Source organism: Tachypleus tridentatus, chromosome 3 (genome assembly GCF_004210375.1).
Source record: "Tachypleus tridentatus isolate NWPU-2018 chromosome 3, ASM421037v1, whole genome shotgun sequence".
NCBI classification, from domain to species: Eukaryota; Metazoa; Arthropoda; class Merostomata; order Xiphosura; family Limulidae; genus Tachypleus; species Tachypleus tridentatus.
Window position 1 is genome coordinate 23,788,928 of NC_134827.1, and position 16,532 is coordinate 23,805,459.

Sequence of the window (16,532 nt, forward strand, 5' to 3'; positions counted from 1 at the left end):
ATACCACAAAAAGTTAAGCTTCCCTTGGTGGGAGAACACGAAGTCTACGGATTTACAACGTTAAAGTCGGGGATTCGATTCTCCTCGGTGAGCGCATACAACAGATGGGCCGATGTTGCTTTGCTACAAGGAAAAACACACACACGTATACACACAAATAAAACTAAGTTAACGACTTTGTGAGCTTCGTATGGGTTTTCTTCTCGAGGCCCAGCATAGCCAGGTGGGTTAAGGCGTTCGACTCGTAATCTGAGGGTCGCGGGTTCGCATCCCCGTCACACCAAACATGCTCGCCCTTTCAGCCGTGGGGGTGTTATAATGTTACAGTCAATCCCACTATTCGTTGGCAAAAGAGTAGGCAGCTCAAGAGTTGGCGGTATGTGTTGATGACTAGCTGCCTTCCCTCTAGTCTTACACTGCTAAATTAGGGACGATCAGCGTAGATCACCCTCGTGTAGCTTTGCGCGAAATTCAAAACCAAACTAAAACACTTAACGATTGTTGTCAGATGCATCTTTAAAAACTGTAAATTATATAAAACGATTACCTCAAACCATACATTTACTATAGTGAGGTATGTAATGACACTACCAACCGATGGAAATTCGTTATCATTCGTTTTGTGTATCACCAAGAAACCTGAAACAATAAATATGGAGATTCATAAACTAGACAATATTTTTATCGTCCACCAGAACATTTATTTCACAAGTTATATAAACATTAAGTTCAGCACAGTATTGTAATAAACATAATATTTACTGTTTTTAACAATGAAAACTATTACTTTTTAATAAAATAAAATACACCGAAAAAACAATGATTAATATAAAAGTTTCCAAACATTAAGTACTGTTTTATATTATCATAATACACGGGTATCAAGAACTGGAAACAGATACACTGGAAGACAGAAGCGAGATTCACGATGATAGGCAGGAAATTGACATACATTGAAACAGGAAGTACAGGGCTTCGAAATAATAGGAAGGAAACTGACAACGGAGGCGGAACAACAGGGTTTTTACAGTGATAGGTAGGAAAGAGTCATACAATGACAGAGAAAAGATATGAATACATACATTAAAATAAATAAGGATTTCATCCTTGTGGATTACGTAGACATTTCATGTCTTTAATTAAATATAGAATATTTGAGGGGTAACACTTCACTACACACTATCAGTACGAGTCGCTGCATAGAAATAATAATACAAAAAGGGCCTTTGGTGATAAAAAGGTTGGAACCACTAGGCTATGTCAAGTACCCCATGTTTTGAGATATTGTGCCTACTCAATATTGAGAGCCAGAGAAACTGACAGTTATTAGAACAGTCTCAGTTTTTTTTACGTTATCACTTCGTGTCCTTCCATCTATTATTTAATTAAAGAATATTTCTTATGGTCCCTCAATAACTGCTTCGTGGACCCCAGGTTTGTAACTGGTATAACCCACACCTGTAAATATAGTAGTGGACTACTATACATTTCACTGTAAGTATTAGAAGACAAGGTACCCTTGTCCTCTAATAGGCTCAACATCATTAGAGCATTTAATATATGAACATATGCAGTAATAACAAGCAAACTGGCTTATATTCATGTATCTTAAACGATGTCCTTGCTTTTCTCGTTAAAAAGACTCATTCTGCGACGCTTCCAGAAATAGACCAAGTTTAGAGTTCACTATCTAAACTGTTTGTCGTTTTACTTCTGATCTACGTATTACACACTTTAACAGCGCATGAATATTACGGTACATTCACGATATATGAATGTGTTAAACCTAATTCTTATAGATATAGACCACCAGCTTCATGGTTTTTGAGCCTAACTTGTCTTCATAATCATAGAACAGATACATTTCCAAATTTCAACTGTTTGGGACAAATTTGTTGTTGGAATATTAAATGGAGAGATATTTATGTTAAAAACGGGGAAGGGTTTAAAAACTTACAGTAACTTTTTTTTTAAAGTAAACTATTTACTCAGGGGTCATCTACGCTCCGCCCACCATAGGGAATCGAACGCTATATTTTAAAATCCAAAGTCTGTAAAATTACCACTGACCCACTGACAAAATCGTGCAATTCGAAACTATATAAACAAGCCTCACTGACGAGATGGAAACTTCAGAATGTTCAGACTGACCATATGTCCTTTATTCTCTGATGAACCTCTCTTAATAAATCAGCTGTGTAATCTGCTTTAATTCTGAGTTTTATATTTAAAATCATTTAACAACAATATATACTCGTGCACACAAAATTAGTAGCAAAAATCCACAATGTTTATATTTATAAGCATCACTGATAAAGTGATAACTGTATATTAATAAACAGTAAACTTAGGGAGTCCAGACCTCAAAATCATGGTTTGATTCCCTGAAGAGAGCCCATTGTGTAGCTGAAACCTAATCATTTCACAGTAAGTAAAAACTATGGTAACTCGTAAGCGTAAAATATGGTGAAACAGAAACCTAATCATTTAACTGTAAGTAGAAACTATGGTAACTCGTAAGCGTAAAATATGGTGAAATAAGCCTAATCATTTAACTGTAAGTAGAAACTATGGTAACTCGTAAGCGTAAAATATGGTGAAATAAGCCTAATCATTTAACTGTAAGTAGAAACTATGGTAACTCGTAAGCGTAAAATATGGTGAAATAAGCCTAATCATTTAACTGTAAGTAAAACTATGGTAACTCGTAAGCGTAAAATATGGTGAAACAGAAATCTAATCATTTCACTGTAAGTAGAAACTATGGTAACTCGTAAGCGTAAAATATGGTGAAACAGAAACCTAATCATTTAACTGTAAGTAGAAACTATGGTAACTCGTGAGCGTAAAATATGGTGAAACAGAAATCTAATCATTTCACTGTAAGTAGAAACTATGGTAACTCGTAAGCGTAAAATATGGTGAAACAGAAACCTATTCATTTCACTGTAAGTAGAAACTATGGTAACTCGTAAGCGTAAAATATGGTGAAACAGAAACCTATTCATTTCACTACGAGTGAAACATACGTAAACGTACAAGTCCAAAATATGGAGACAAACAATATAAATTTAAGAATAGAAAAAGAAAACATGGTGAAATTTAAGTTAAAAGTAACAAAACAGAAGACTCCACATTGCACTTAAACTGAAAATGTATTTCGGGAAATAACATTTTTCTGGCGCGGCTTTAGAGCACACGCCTTACAACCATCAGTGTCTCAACAACAGCTCTAACAAATATTGTTGTAACAAATACTCTAACAAATATTGTTGTCTTCAGTAAAAGTATTTCAACATTCTTGAAGCCTTTGTTTTCAAACCTTGAACTTCATATCATTTTACACCAACCGAATAACACACGCGTTACAATAATAAGAAATGCTGATAATAAGATGCTGTTTGTGCTCCGTTTCTTCCACGATGAGGCGATGTTACAGCCATCTCCCGAGCACGTGTACACGCACGAACGGTATTCACGATCGTCGCCAGGCCGACGAATATACTCACAATAATTGCCATGGTGACGAGATGAGCAGAAGCGCTTCGTGCCTATTTCACCTGTAATACAGAAAGACAACCAATCACAATGCTCTTAATAAATATTTAAGTAAATGCAAAAGAAAAAAATCCTAATAATTAATACAAAATTTCAATGATTTCCTTAAAATTATTGTTGCTTGATCAAAGTGTGAAAAAACATAACGATAATTAAAAAAAACAACTAAAAACGTGAGTTAAGTCTGTTTTCAAAATAAAATAAAATAGATAGTATAGTCTTAATTAATAAACCCTGTAAACACGTCTTGTATATAGACAGATGCACGCTGTAAACAGGAATCCACGGCAAGTCACTTTGTAGAATATTATATCGTCCGTTACCTTCATACATTCCTGTAGTCTTAACGCAAAATTGCGACTCAAAGATATCGTCACACGACTGAGGCTCGAGCTGAGAGTACTTGGAGTGGAAATCTTCGGAGCAATGCATGTCAGTATTGGACTCGCATCGATAGCATCTGATGGCAAACACTAGAATATAATTGTTTTAAAATATGTTATTAAACAGCTAGTGGATATCAATAAAATGCCGACATACTGAAATACTCTTTTGATATTCTATGCTAAAAGAGAGTCCGCCATAAATTCAGAAACATTTTAATAACTTATGCCACACAATCAAACTAAAACTACTGAATTTTTCCACTTTATTTTACGACTTTGTAAATAAAAATGTTGTTTGAGATGGTTACTTTATGTGGCATTCTAACCTTACCATCTGCGGAATTTTTTTTACCAATATACTTCTTGAAAAACAACACAGGAGTTCCTGCTTGTTTGTCGCGTTGAATGACGTTTAGGCTTCTGTAATGAGGCCTCGTCGTCGCGGGAGACCTTCAATAGCAGGCTTATAAATGATGGATTTTTAACTGGTAAACTTTTAGTTAAAAACAATGAACGTTTACGCATTTAACAAGGGTAAAACTAGACACTAAAATCTCGAGCCAGATGTAATCTTACGGTTAACGTGAAAAAAACTGTGAAACTGACGATTTCAGTTCGTGTTCCGTCTCCACAGAACAGCTGCCTTACCTCTAATCTATCAGTTCAAACGTAGGGAGACTGGCACTTGTGCAGATTTGCGTGAACATTTTAAAAAGAACAACAAAAATATTTCACATACTTACCAAGTGAACTTCGAAACAGAAATGAAATAAAAACAACAACATAAATTTAATAACCATTTTTAAAACTATAAATACGAACCTGTTTTACATATTCAACAGACAAGTTTGAAACTAGAAATACAAAGGATTTTCATATATATATATATCCATCAAGACGGATGAAAAACTTCCTGGAAACTGATGTATTTGAATCCTTTCAATATAATCTAATATTGTTGAAATATACAGCTTCGATGGTGGATATATATATATTTTTCCCCTCCAGTAGATTACTGAATCTCAGTTGTTTACATCATAAACTAATCCATCATGACTACATATATCCTATAACCTGGAACAGAAAACGGATTATCAAAGCTAACAAGCTAAAAGTCGTTATATTTGAACAAGATTGAAACCGGACTGCTTGATCTAACGTGTAATCGTGAGCTATAAAGAATTCTTCACAGAATACTGCGGAAATGTACAGGGTGGCCCGTAAGTCCTTACCCATCCATATGTTATTATGTTATATTCAATTACGCATGTATTATAAATGTTTCTTTTTCTTTAAGAGAAATATGGCCGATGTAAGTTCATTTATACTTGAAGAGCGTATTGTCACAAGTACATGGGTACATGAGTGCAAGAATACTGGTGACAGTACACAGATACACTGGACACAAGATATATGGATGGGTAGGGACTTACGGGCCACCCTGTATAATCCTTTTAGATGTGCCTCAAGTTTGCTACTACTCCAATAAGAATAGATATTTTCGTTCTCTATCAAAAATATCTTTTTATATATCTCTTATTGTTAAAATTAGACAGTGTAATTTTATTTTTCTTAATGTAAAACTATTAATTATTACGTAGATATACAACTAAAAACTCAATATTACGTCAAAATGTACACAACTAAAAACTTAGTATCAAGTCCAAGGTTTGAGCCCGTGATATGCCACTAACTATACTCCGCAGTTTCGAATGGGGATTGTTATAAAAGTGACAGTCAGGTACACAATCCATTTAGGGTGTTCGTATGGGCTGTTGAGAAGCTGTCCCCCATCTGATCACTCGTAAATAATTAAGTGCTATAAACACCCCGTTTAGCCCCTATGTAGCATAAGGTTCCGCTAGAAACGAAAATATCAAATTTGCAAAACTGAAAGAAAAAAATATCTTTCAAAGTTGCAGCTGAAAAACGTATCTAGTCTTTGAAATCTCTTGGCATTACGTTCTTGTAACTGCATCCCAAGTATCTTTCTACGTGACGTTTTCTCAAAATTCTCGAGTTCTAGAACATGACTTACCTTCGTTAAACCTCATTTGAACGTAGCTCGTTTGGCGAATGCTCACTTGTCTCTGGAACTTCTAACAATGCCTTCAAGACGACAGTGACATTAACGTGCATTATTAATCAATCGAGATTAATTCAAATAAACCGTATTATAAAGTAGCAAGTATGGGGCCTCAGCCCACCCAAATCTGCTGACCTCAGATAACTGAAGGAAACAAGCACGGATCAAAAGTGTTGCTTAAAAGATATGTACATGTCAGTTTTCTTCGGAAAGCACATTAACATGGTATTCAAACGTATTTCACACACACTGATGTTATTGCGTATCTACGAAGATATTAAGGTTTATTATTTGCCTAGGACAACGATTAATTTTAATACTAATATTGTAATATTCTGTTGCTTCTTATTATATTATTTCGAAGTGTTTTTAGTTACTGATCAAACACACGTTTCACTTTTTTTTAATAGGTTCTCTCTCCATCTGACTATCATAACGGTTTGGTTGACGGCTTCAAGACCTCCCTGTGACAACGAGTAATTATAAACCTTCCTCACAGGAAAAGCAAAGAACCATTTGTTTCCCTTTATATACAACTTTCTCTAACTTACAGTTTCAGGTAATGTTATTAAATTAATATTCGGAAAAATTAGTTACATAGTTTACAAATGATTGGCCAAGTATAAACACAAACACGTGCATACCGCTTATATTTTAAAGTGTTTATATCCTAAATGTGGATATGTAACAATAAAAAAACGTTTTGTATATCAACGGCATCAAAGTTTTCAATCACTAAAAACATTCTTATTAATAACTTGTTGCACTGTTTGACGTTTGTGAAATCAATGTGTTAGCTCACGCAAATAAACTACAATAAATAATACCATGTTTGTACATCAATTGATTATTTTCCTGTACAGCTACTCAATAACAAGAAGTTATTACAAGTGTAGTTAATTAAGGTTTGTCTGTTCTCTGTTTGTCTACTGTCATCAACTAAGTGTTTCTTGTTCATTGTTTGTCTATTTCATTGTACAACCATTCAATAGAAGAGAGCCACCAGATAGGTTAACAACTAATGTTTTATGTTCATTGTTTGTCCATTTCATTGTACAACCATTCAATAGAAGAGAGCCGCAAGAAAGGTCAACAACTAATGTTTTATGTTCATTGTTTGTCTATTAACTCTATTTCATTGTACAACTACTAAACAGTAAGGAGTATCACAAATGTTATTAACTGAGGGATAGTTGTTAATATTTGTCTGCTTTGTTGTTCAACCACTAAGTAACAAAGATCTGTCAGAAAAGAATCACAAAAATTTTTCCGACAAATTTTTAACTGAGATCTAAGTTTGATCTTACATTGTTAAAGCTGTTTCCAAAATAATAACAATATCTCTGAATCCATTTCAACATCTCTAATGTTCTTGGCGACATGAATACTGGAAAGCATTTTTTACGCAGTATTTTTACCATGGTATATTCCAATGGTAATATAGTTTTCTCTCCTCTTTCTTATTATTAAGTTTGTTTTGGAATTTCGCGCAAAGCTACAAGGGTTATTTGCACTAGTTGTTCCTAAGTTAGCAATGTAAGATCAGAAGGAAGGCATCTAGTCATCACCACCCACCACCAACTCTTGGGCTACTCTTTTACCAACGAACAGTGTGACTGCCCGACATAATATAATGCCCCCACGGCTGAAAGGGCGAACGTGTTTGGTGTGACGGGAATTGGGAGTCGAATGCCTTAACCACTTGGTAATGCCAGGTTATTATTAGGTAGGGTTCAACAGCATTTACAAATACTTTATGTGCCGAGAAACCACCCTATTGAATTCCTAAGCGAAAATTCAACCATTCCAATATTTTACTATATAAACAATACAATACGTATACATAATAATGTAATGAGATCGCCGACATGTCTGGTGTAACAACCAAAAAAACATTTCTAAAATAGCAGCATTTTCGTCTTCTACCTACCTACCTGTTCATGTTAGCAGGGCTAGCCCCTAGAAGGATCGAGCTATCGCTACAAGATTTCTCCAGCTTATTGACTGCTCTGTGTGTATCCGCTTTTGATATTCTAATGAATATATACGATTTCTTTTTTTTATAAATGGTAATCTTGTAATGCACGTATTTAAATATTTTTAAAACCAATGCAACCCAACAGATGACGCTATATACAGATAGACTACCGACACTTTCTAAATAAAGTATATAATTTATACAGGTATAATAAAAAAAAAAAAAACACGAGCATTAAATACTATGAATTTTAAAATGAAGTAAAGATGTTACTAGTTCGATAGGTCTTCACTATACGGATCACAATGCCAAACAAACTAGAGATTGAAAATTGTTTTAAAATCTGTTCAACTGGTATCGCTTTAATTATTTGTGTACTTTTAATTACAGCATTTATTTTGTTTGTTTGTTTTTTGAATTCCATGCAAAGTTACTCAAGGGCTATCTGCGCTAGCCGTCCCTAATTTAGCAGTGTAAGGCTAGAGGGAAGGCAGCTAGTCATCACCACCCACCTTCAACGCTAGGGCTACTCTTTTACCAACGAATAGTGGAATTGACCGTCCCATTATAAAGCGCCCACGGCTGAAAGGGCGAGTATGTTTGGTGCGACTGGGATTCGAACCCGCGACCCTCAGATTACGAGTCGAACGCCTTAACCCACCTGGCCAATTTATTTTGTGTTGGATACTTTTTATAGCAATTCTACAAGTAACCAACGATCCATACTTTCCCGTTAAAATTTTATATATAAAGCACAAAAATCCGTGTATCTGTCTCTATCCTTTAACTACTCCTAGGTCGCTGAGCCAGTTTTAACCAAACTTTGTAGAATGATAGTCTGAAACATGCTAATTGGGGATTAACAACTCTCTCTATACCCATTATTGTTCTAACTGAGCATTTATCATATTTGTTGTAAGTTACTGTTAACAACATTCATATACAGTACTACGTTCTTAACCAAACAAAAATTACTTTATTAAAATTTTCTATTCCCCGATAGAATAGAAAAGCGGAAAGTCTTCAGATTTACTACGCTAAAAATCAGGGATTCGATTTCCCTCGGTGGAAATTGCTCGATGTAGCTTTACTATATGAAAACACACATACATACTAAACTTTCTATAACACAACATACAAAAAGTTGAGGAAAGAGCACACACAACCATCTCTGGCGCTAGCACTCGCTACGGAAGATTGCAATTAAAAAAATGGTTTCAATTATTGGAGTAATACATAAACTCAGATAAAATTGATATTACAACAGCCACATAACGTTGATATAAAAGAGACGTTCCTTGAGTTATAAGTGCATCCCACTTTAACCCGTGACCTTACAACTTCATCCCATAAAGACACCTCTGCAGCCAACAACCCTCAATTGATTAATAGCATGAAACATTGTGGAAGGATATTAAGAAGTGGGTGTTGAAAGCGGGTAGCATAAAGCACACCTACTGTCACTATTTTTTCCGCTACCTCTCCGCACAGTCATCTTGAAAATCGCACAGTGTACACCATGTCATAAGAATATACGTATTAAGTTTTTAAAGGTTATATAAAACCTCTGATGAGGTAATAATGACTATTGTAATAATGTGTTGTGTTATAAATAAATTGTGTGAAATTGAAAGTAGAGTTTCTGTTATTTATCATAGCATCCACACCCCGCACACCTTTTTAAGTCCATAACCTGGACAAAGAACGGGTACCTCAACTTGTATGTAAAAACAAAAACAAAACGTTAACCCAAAGTGACATATATTTGTGCCTGTAATGTAAAGGTTACTTGCCAACAGTATAACAACTGTGTTTGTTTTATTTCCCACACACGTGTGACGATAGCGATACACTAAAGGAATCACACTTCACACATACCTGCATAGAACAGACGAATGAAAATTTGATATTTAATTTTCAATAACCTTCAATAACTAAATATGTGGCGCGTAAGTAACAAAACTAAACAATAAGGTTAACCCTAAAATACCTCAATACCTGTTTATCACAAGCTAACGTAGAGCTGAGAGTGGTCTAGTGGATAGCGTGTTCGGTCAGTGAATTCGAAGGTCGACGGTATTTTTTTTTGCCACGCTTTGGGAAAACTTTCAAGCTCACGACCAGATGAGAGTAGGTGTACAGTTGGTAGTAGGTGCTTTCGACTAACTGCTTTACCTCTTATTTATTAGTTCAAAATTAGTGACGACTATGTATTAATGCGTCTCTGCTCAAATATTCTGAAACAGACCCTTAAACTTGTTTGTATCGTATCTTTCACTCGCCACTCAGAGAATTTCAAAAATACACAGCACTCATGCTACTATTAACATTACAAATACTAATGTAATTTTGTAAAATATTCAGCTGACAAACTGCTTAAAACAATAAAAAATAAACGTTAAGCCGAATCTACTGTTCGAATTATCACTGAATTAAAACGGTTAAACCTTAACAATATCAATTACAACTTAAATTAATATAACTTATAAAGTTACGATACAGAGACTAAAGTAAAATTATTTTCAAAGTTCATGTTATTTCAATTCGTGACGTAAACAAAAGTAACATCGTTTCAAGAATACTGGAGTAACACTAACATTTTTTTTTGTTCTTTTAGTTTTATTTTCAAATGCATTTCTTACATTACGTTAACTAAATACCCTGTTTGTTTTTTAATAGCTCCTGTTTTCTGTAACGACAACATAAACCTAAAGGGGGCCTCACCTGTATTCACAACCAGCAAGTTGACGAAACTACACAGCACCCATTTCGTTGTCATTATTATTTGTTTGAAATTCGTAGACTTCTGAAATAATTCAGAATAATTAAGTTTTACTAAAGTTTAACTAGCTTTAAAAAAATTACAAGCAAGACATCCATTAACTTTAAGTGCTATATTGAATGGTATTAGCTTTCGATTAAAGTAATATTACCTGACTACATATGCATTCGTACTACAGTAAACAACTACATGTATACGCAAATATTCTACTTTACCGACGAGCCGCGTATCTATCACCAACGGTATTTACTTACGGTCAACCAATCAACGTAAGGAAGTGACGTACACTGGTGTTCGAATTGCAGAAAAGAATTTGGTGAAACCTATTATCACGAGGGTAGGTAAGGTGAAAAATGGGCGTATTTACGTTCACGTTTCCAACGGTCAACATACTGGTATCTAATGTACAGGGTGACCCGTAAGTCTCTACCCATCCATATATCTCATGTGTGCTGTCCCTCATTCTCGCTGCATAATATTATGCGACGCCATGTTCTGCGAGACATTTTCCTCAACATAGCAGGGGTTATTGTTCCAAATGCCGCGGTAACAGTTACCTTCAACTCATCATAGTATTATAACGTTGTTTAGACACAACGTTCTTTATTTATCCCCAAAGAGAATTATCACATGTTGTACTTGTCACAATACGCTCTCTGAAAAAAAGAAAAGAAACAAATTTATAAAACATGCGCAATTGAATATAACATAATAACATATGGATGGGTAGGGACTTACGGGCCATCCTGTACATTGCGGTCAAACATTCACACTAGTTGATAAGTACTAAGTTGATAAACAACGATTTACAAGCATAATAAAAATTATTTAATGTGGTCAAGTACACGTTTCAACAACACTTTGGTTTGCTTTCTTAAAAAGAAGATAAACCAGTGTTCTGTGGCTCAGCGTTAGCAGGGGCGTTGCTAGGATGGGGGTGGTATAAAATACTGAAGACCACCTCATTAGTATTCTACAAAATCTACTACTTTCTAATGTTTCAATAAAAAAACCTTGACTTTCGTGTATCTCGCTTAAATTCTTTGTAGAAAATAACAGCTCTTATTATTACTGTGAGAAAGTTGTTGTTTGTAATTAAAAAAAACAAAGCTATGAAAACAGCCATCTGTGCTCTGCCCACCACAGGTATCGAAACCTGTTTTAGGAGTATAAGCTCGCAGAAAAAAACAGCTTCAGTCTGTAGTACTGGCTACGCCCTTGATGCAAAAAATCGGTTTTAGATACCCCCAGCAAACAAAAAAATGTCAAGGCACTTCCACCAGCCTTAAACTTTACTAAATAAAAGTTAAAACCTGAATTCGATATCTAAGAAATATAACCGTTTTAACAACAGTCGTCACCTTCAGGTTTTCCTTTTTCTATTTTTAGTGAATTTTAAATCTGATAGAGAAACCTAGAAATTTGTGCTTGATCGTTGTCATGGATGAAGCTACGCAATGGGTTATTTGTGATATGCCCAAAACGAGTATCGAAACTCAGTTTTTAGTATTACAAGCCCAGGGATTTACTTATGAGCCACTGGAGAGTAATTTGAAAGGAAAACAAACAAATGAAGCACTGTTGTGTAAATAATTCCAACTGTAGCTAAACGTATTCTTGCTAAAATTTATAATTCATCGGTTTGTCACAATGTGTTACCTTATCCACCGTTTACATTCTCCAAGTTGAAAACTGTTAGCACCACCTATCGAAAAATCACGAACTGTGCAATGATTGGTCAACATTTATCATAATAATACTCAGTTTTGTTTGTCATGTAAATATGCGTGCGCGTGCACTTCATTTCAACGAATGTAAATTAACGACAAATGTAAATATATTTCACTCAGTAGTCATTTTGTATAACAAAACACTGAACTTTTACCAGTTTTTAAAAAAGTGTAACGTTATGTCTCAGATTAACATTCAAAGTTTATTTACTGACAGCATTTGGAAAGGGAAAGTTTAGCCCTAACTAAAGTGAAAACACGAACATAAGTTTCAGCGTTATTTCTTAACTAATGTTACAAATAAGATTAGAATTGTTGTAACGGATTCTTGCAGTCCTGCAAATGAAGTATTATTATGACAAAGCTATTAGTTTGAACGTAGATGTGTCGTGGGTCTGTGCTACTATTTAACATTCGACCATTTTGGAACGGTTTGTTTGTTTCAAGTTAGGCACGAAGCTACACAATGGGGTATCTATGCTCTGCCCACCACTGATATCGAAACCCGGTTTCTTGCGTTATAAGTCCTCATACACACCGCTGTTACATTGGGAGTATTAATGTCTTGTGATATGTTCAAATAAATGAGTTTAATATACATAACAACACGAGGATGTTTGTAAAATGGGTAAGATTATTATAATTGAATGATATGTTGTTTTTCTTGATTTAGTGGAGGAGGCGGTGTTTGAGAACGGACATTCGATCGTTGGCGATCTTTACCTCCATCAGCTATGCCAATTTATACCTAACTTTGATACGATATTTTGTGCAGATAGATTAAGATAATGAAATAGTAAAAAAAACAGTAATATGGTTACTACTATCCATATCTAGGCCCGGCATGGCCAGGTTGGTTAAGGCGTTCGACTCGTAATCTGAGGGTCACGGGTTCGAATCCCTGTTGCACCAAACATGCTCGCCCTTTCAGCTGTTATAATGTGACGGTCAATTCCACTATTCGTTGGTAAAAGAGTAGCCCAAGAGTTGGCGGTGGGTGGTGATGACTAGCTGCCTTCCCTCTAGTCTTACACTGCTAAATTAGGGACGGCTAGCACAAATAGCCCTCGAATAGCTTTGTGCGAAATTATAAAAACAAACAAACAAACAAGGATCGTAGAATGTGTCGATATGATAGTATCGCTATGCCTTTGCTTTTGGCTGTGCCCCGCATGGCCACGTGATTAGGGCGTTTAAATTCCCATAATGCCAAAATATGTACTTTTTTTTTTTAATCTACTAACGTCATTGTACATGATTGGATTTAAGTGTTGTTTTTCTGATACAATTCATTGGTTGGATGAAGAATGTTAGGGTTAATTTATGTGTGGATAAAACTTTTAAAAACAATACTTTTCTGAAATTTATAACATCTTTTGGAACAGGGATATTTAATTTCTTCTGTTCATTTTTTTATATTTTATCCTGTTGATTCTTTCTCAATTTGATGAATATTATTACACTGTAGGTCCAAACTATTCTGTTGAATATCCTTCTCCGAGACAAATAGCAGTTCTGTATCTCTCATATTATACTTTTCAGTGTGTTTACAAGAAAGCTGAAAATGTTACAGCTACTCGTGTTATTTATTACACTCATTGAAATTCAGAGAATTATATTTTTACCATATTTTGTCTGTCTCTGGTCAAGTTTTTAATCAAGACTTTAAAGCTGATCATAACAAGAGAAAAAGCAATTAGTAATGATCAGAAGTTTGATATATAACTTACTTTAAAGGTACTTTACTAAGCCTGGCCTTACAAAATATAGCAAATAGCCAAGAACAACATCCAACATTAAACACAATTATTACCAAATTAACAGAAATCTTGTATCATTTTACACTAGGTCTAGTGATAATAATCAGTCAAAGAAATTGGACATTCTTCAAGTTTTATATTCTATCAACACTAATAGTAAAGTCTCCCGATAGCTCAGGGGTAAGAAAGATAACAATCGGTGGGGCAGAGCGGAAATACCCCTCAACAGGTAAATTCTCACGTATCTTAATCAATGCTGTAACCAACCAAACAGCTAATTTAACTTTAAACAGTCCTGCAAATTAATATAAACAACTATCAATTGTTATGTTTTCAAAATATCTCATTCCTAGAAGCAACGACACGCACCGAACATTCTATATTATATATTCAATCATTAAGGTTTTGTATTCATACTAAGCCACAACAATTCAGACCTCTTTAAGCCTTAGCTATATTACAAGTTTATGATCCAAATATCAGTTGGTTTTGTTGTTCTTTACTCAGAAATATATTCTTTGTTTATCATTTCAAAAATGCATGATTGTATAAACACAGAACAAACACATTCTAAACTGACGAAATAGCTTATGCATTTTAAACGTTTTGTTAACTCTAAAATCCCTCACATATTCCTGTTCTTTTCTAAGCTTTCTCAAGCTAATTCTTGAAAAACCGTAAAGAAAACGAAATAAAGATGTCCAATACGTATTACTAATATATAGTGCTGCCATCTAACAAAATAATATATAAAGTAAAATCGTTTTGCCATCAAATCATGCTCTCATTCTCTAATATTTAATAAGTGATTATAATCTTTTGACTGTTTTACTATATGATTTCTTTCACACAGTGTGTTTGATTTATTTGATTTTAATGCAATTATAAATAAAATTGAGAAAATCAAACATTTAATTTAATATTAAGAAACATTTAAATCTAATTTTCACGTAACTACTCTACAACTTCGTCTTATTAGCCATCGATCACTAAACTCTTTAGAAAATGTACATACGCATTAAAGATTTTTAATATTTTTTACACTTGAAAATACATTTAAAGTAAAGTATTTGGTATTCAAAAGCAAAATCAGTATTAATATATATTACAACTTAATAACAAGAATTTATTATCATTATTATGTTTAAAGGAATACTTGTACATGCACTGCGTATTTTCAAATGTATTTATATACATAAGAGAAAAATTGCAAAACTTGAACGACGAGGATGGGATTCGAACCCACGCGGGCAGAGCCCAATGGATTAGCAGTCCATCGCCTTAACCACTCGGCCACCTCGTCTTGCTATCAAAAATTAAATGAGACCTTTATCAAGAAATATTCTAATATTTTTAATTTTTTTATTAATTTTGTATTTTAGAAATTTACATAAAAGTTTGGTTTCATTACTATTATATATAACTAATACTAATGCGATGTTGAGTCATAAAAAAGCAAGTTCCGTCTGTTAAGCCTAACGAATCATATAATACTGACGTTTATATTATCCAAAACGGCATTGGTGCAAGAAGTAAACCATCCCTCTGTTTGCATCGGCTCAAGAGTTCCAACCAGGAAAGCACAAAGTTACAACAAAATTACGAAATAAAACTAAAAGTGGGATATTTAGCTAACATCACATTAAACTTAAGAGGCGCCTGACCTGCGATTTCCTATAATTCGACTTGTGTATATATTATGATGACATGCTTCTGTTGTCACATGCGTAATAAAACCGAATTTTATTTATACTGATAATAGATGTGACTGTTGTTTTCGAAAAGTTATTTTCAGTTAAATATTATAAAATTATCAATGGTATATATATATTTTATGAATGTAGAATTAAGAAAACTTTTAATGTCTTTTGATAAAAAAGGGCCTCAAAAGAAGGTAAAACAGAGAAAAGATAAAATAATGTGTAATAATCAATCAACAAAACTGTAAGTTTTCTAAAGGCATCTCAAGAACATTATTCACCACAAAAGTCCTAAATACGCCAAATTAGAAAAAAAAAAAAAAGGAATTTGGAGGCTCATAAATTTTCTAGAGCAACCCGCGAAAAATGTAATTTGTTAACACAAACTTGTAAAACGTACCCTAAAATGTTTTTACTCATATATATATAAACTCAATGCATTGATTTTACAGTTCGATGTATGACTTTTATACTTTGATATTATATTAAAATACAAAACTAAAATAACAGAGAGTAAGAAAAATCTTCAAATAATGTTCGTTTATCAGGAAT

General features: G+C 34.0%; 1 protein-coding gene, 1 long non-coding RNA gene and 1 other non-coding gene across 8 annotated transcripts in view; all 3 read right to left on the reverse strand.

The window, feature by feature from the left end:
- Nucleotides 1-678: 678 nt before the first annotated feature.
- Nucleotides 679-11,664, reverse strand: LOC143246539 (UPAR/Ly6 domain-containing protein bou-like). Of its 6 annotated transcripts, none has more exons than XM_076493421.1 (4): nucleotides 11,045-11,664; nucleotides 10,733-10,814; nucleotides 3,882-4,031; nucleotides 679-3,560 (listed from the first exon to the last, which is right to left on the reverse strand). In XM_076493421.1, the coding sequence occupies exons 2-4, from the start codon at nucleotides 10,785-10,787 to the stop codon at nucleotides 3,331-3,333; spliced, it is 435 nt and encodes a 144-aa protein (XP_076349536.1). In that variant the 5' UTR covers nucleotides 10,788-10,814; nucleotides 11,045-11,664; the 3' UTR covers nucleotides 679-3,330. The 6 variants fall into 6 exon arrangements, with proteins under 6 accessions (XP_076349536.1, XP_076349533.1, XP_076349534.1 ...); XM_076493418.1 differs by having other exon boundaries at nucleotides 10,942-11,079; XM_076493419.1 differs by lacking the exon at nucleotides 11,045-11,664 and adding an exon at nucleotides 11,006-11,029.
- A 3,813-nt stretch (nucleotides 11,665-15,477) lies between these two features.
- LOC143246542 (uncharacterized) overlaps nucleotides 15,478-16,532 on the reverse strand; it is a 39,752-nt gene continuing 38,697 nt past the window's right edge. Inside the window, exon 3 of the long non-coding RNA XR_013026025.1 lies at nucleotides 15,478-15,586. This is a non-coding gene — a long non-coding RNA (uncharacterized LOC143246542). The remainder of the gene's footprint in view (nucleotides 15,587-16,532) is intronic.
- Nucleotides 15,502-15,583, reverse strand: TRNAS-GCU (transfer RNA serine (anticodon GCU)). Its single transcript has one exon. It is a non-coding gene; the product is annotated as a tRNA-Ser (tRNA).

Coding starts and splice junctions, on each gene's coding strand:
- LOC143246539 (XM_076493421.1), bottom strand. CDS start 10,787: ATGACAACGAAATGGGTGCTGTGTAGTTTCGTCAACTTGCTGGTTGTG. Junction 4,032..10,732: donor CTTGCTGGTTGTGAATACAG/GTGAGGCCCCCT, acceptor ATTATATTCTAG/TGTTTGCCATCAGATGCTAT. Junction 3,561..3,881: donor GACTACAGGAATGTATGAAG/GTAACGGACGAT, acceptor TCTGTATTACAG/GTGAAATAGGCACGAAGCGC.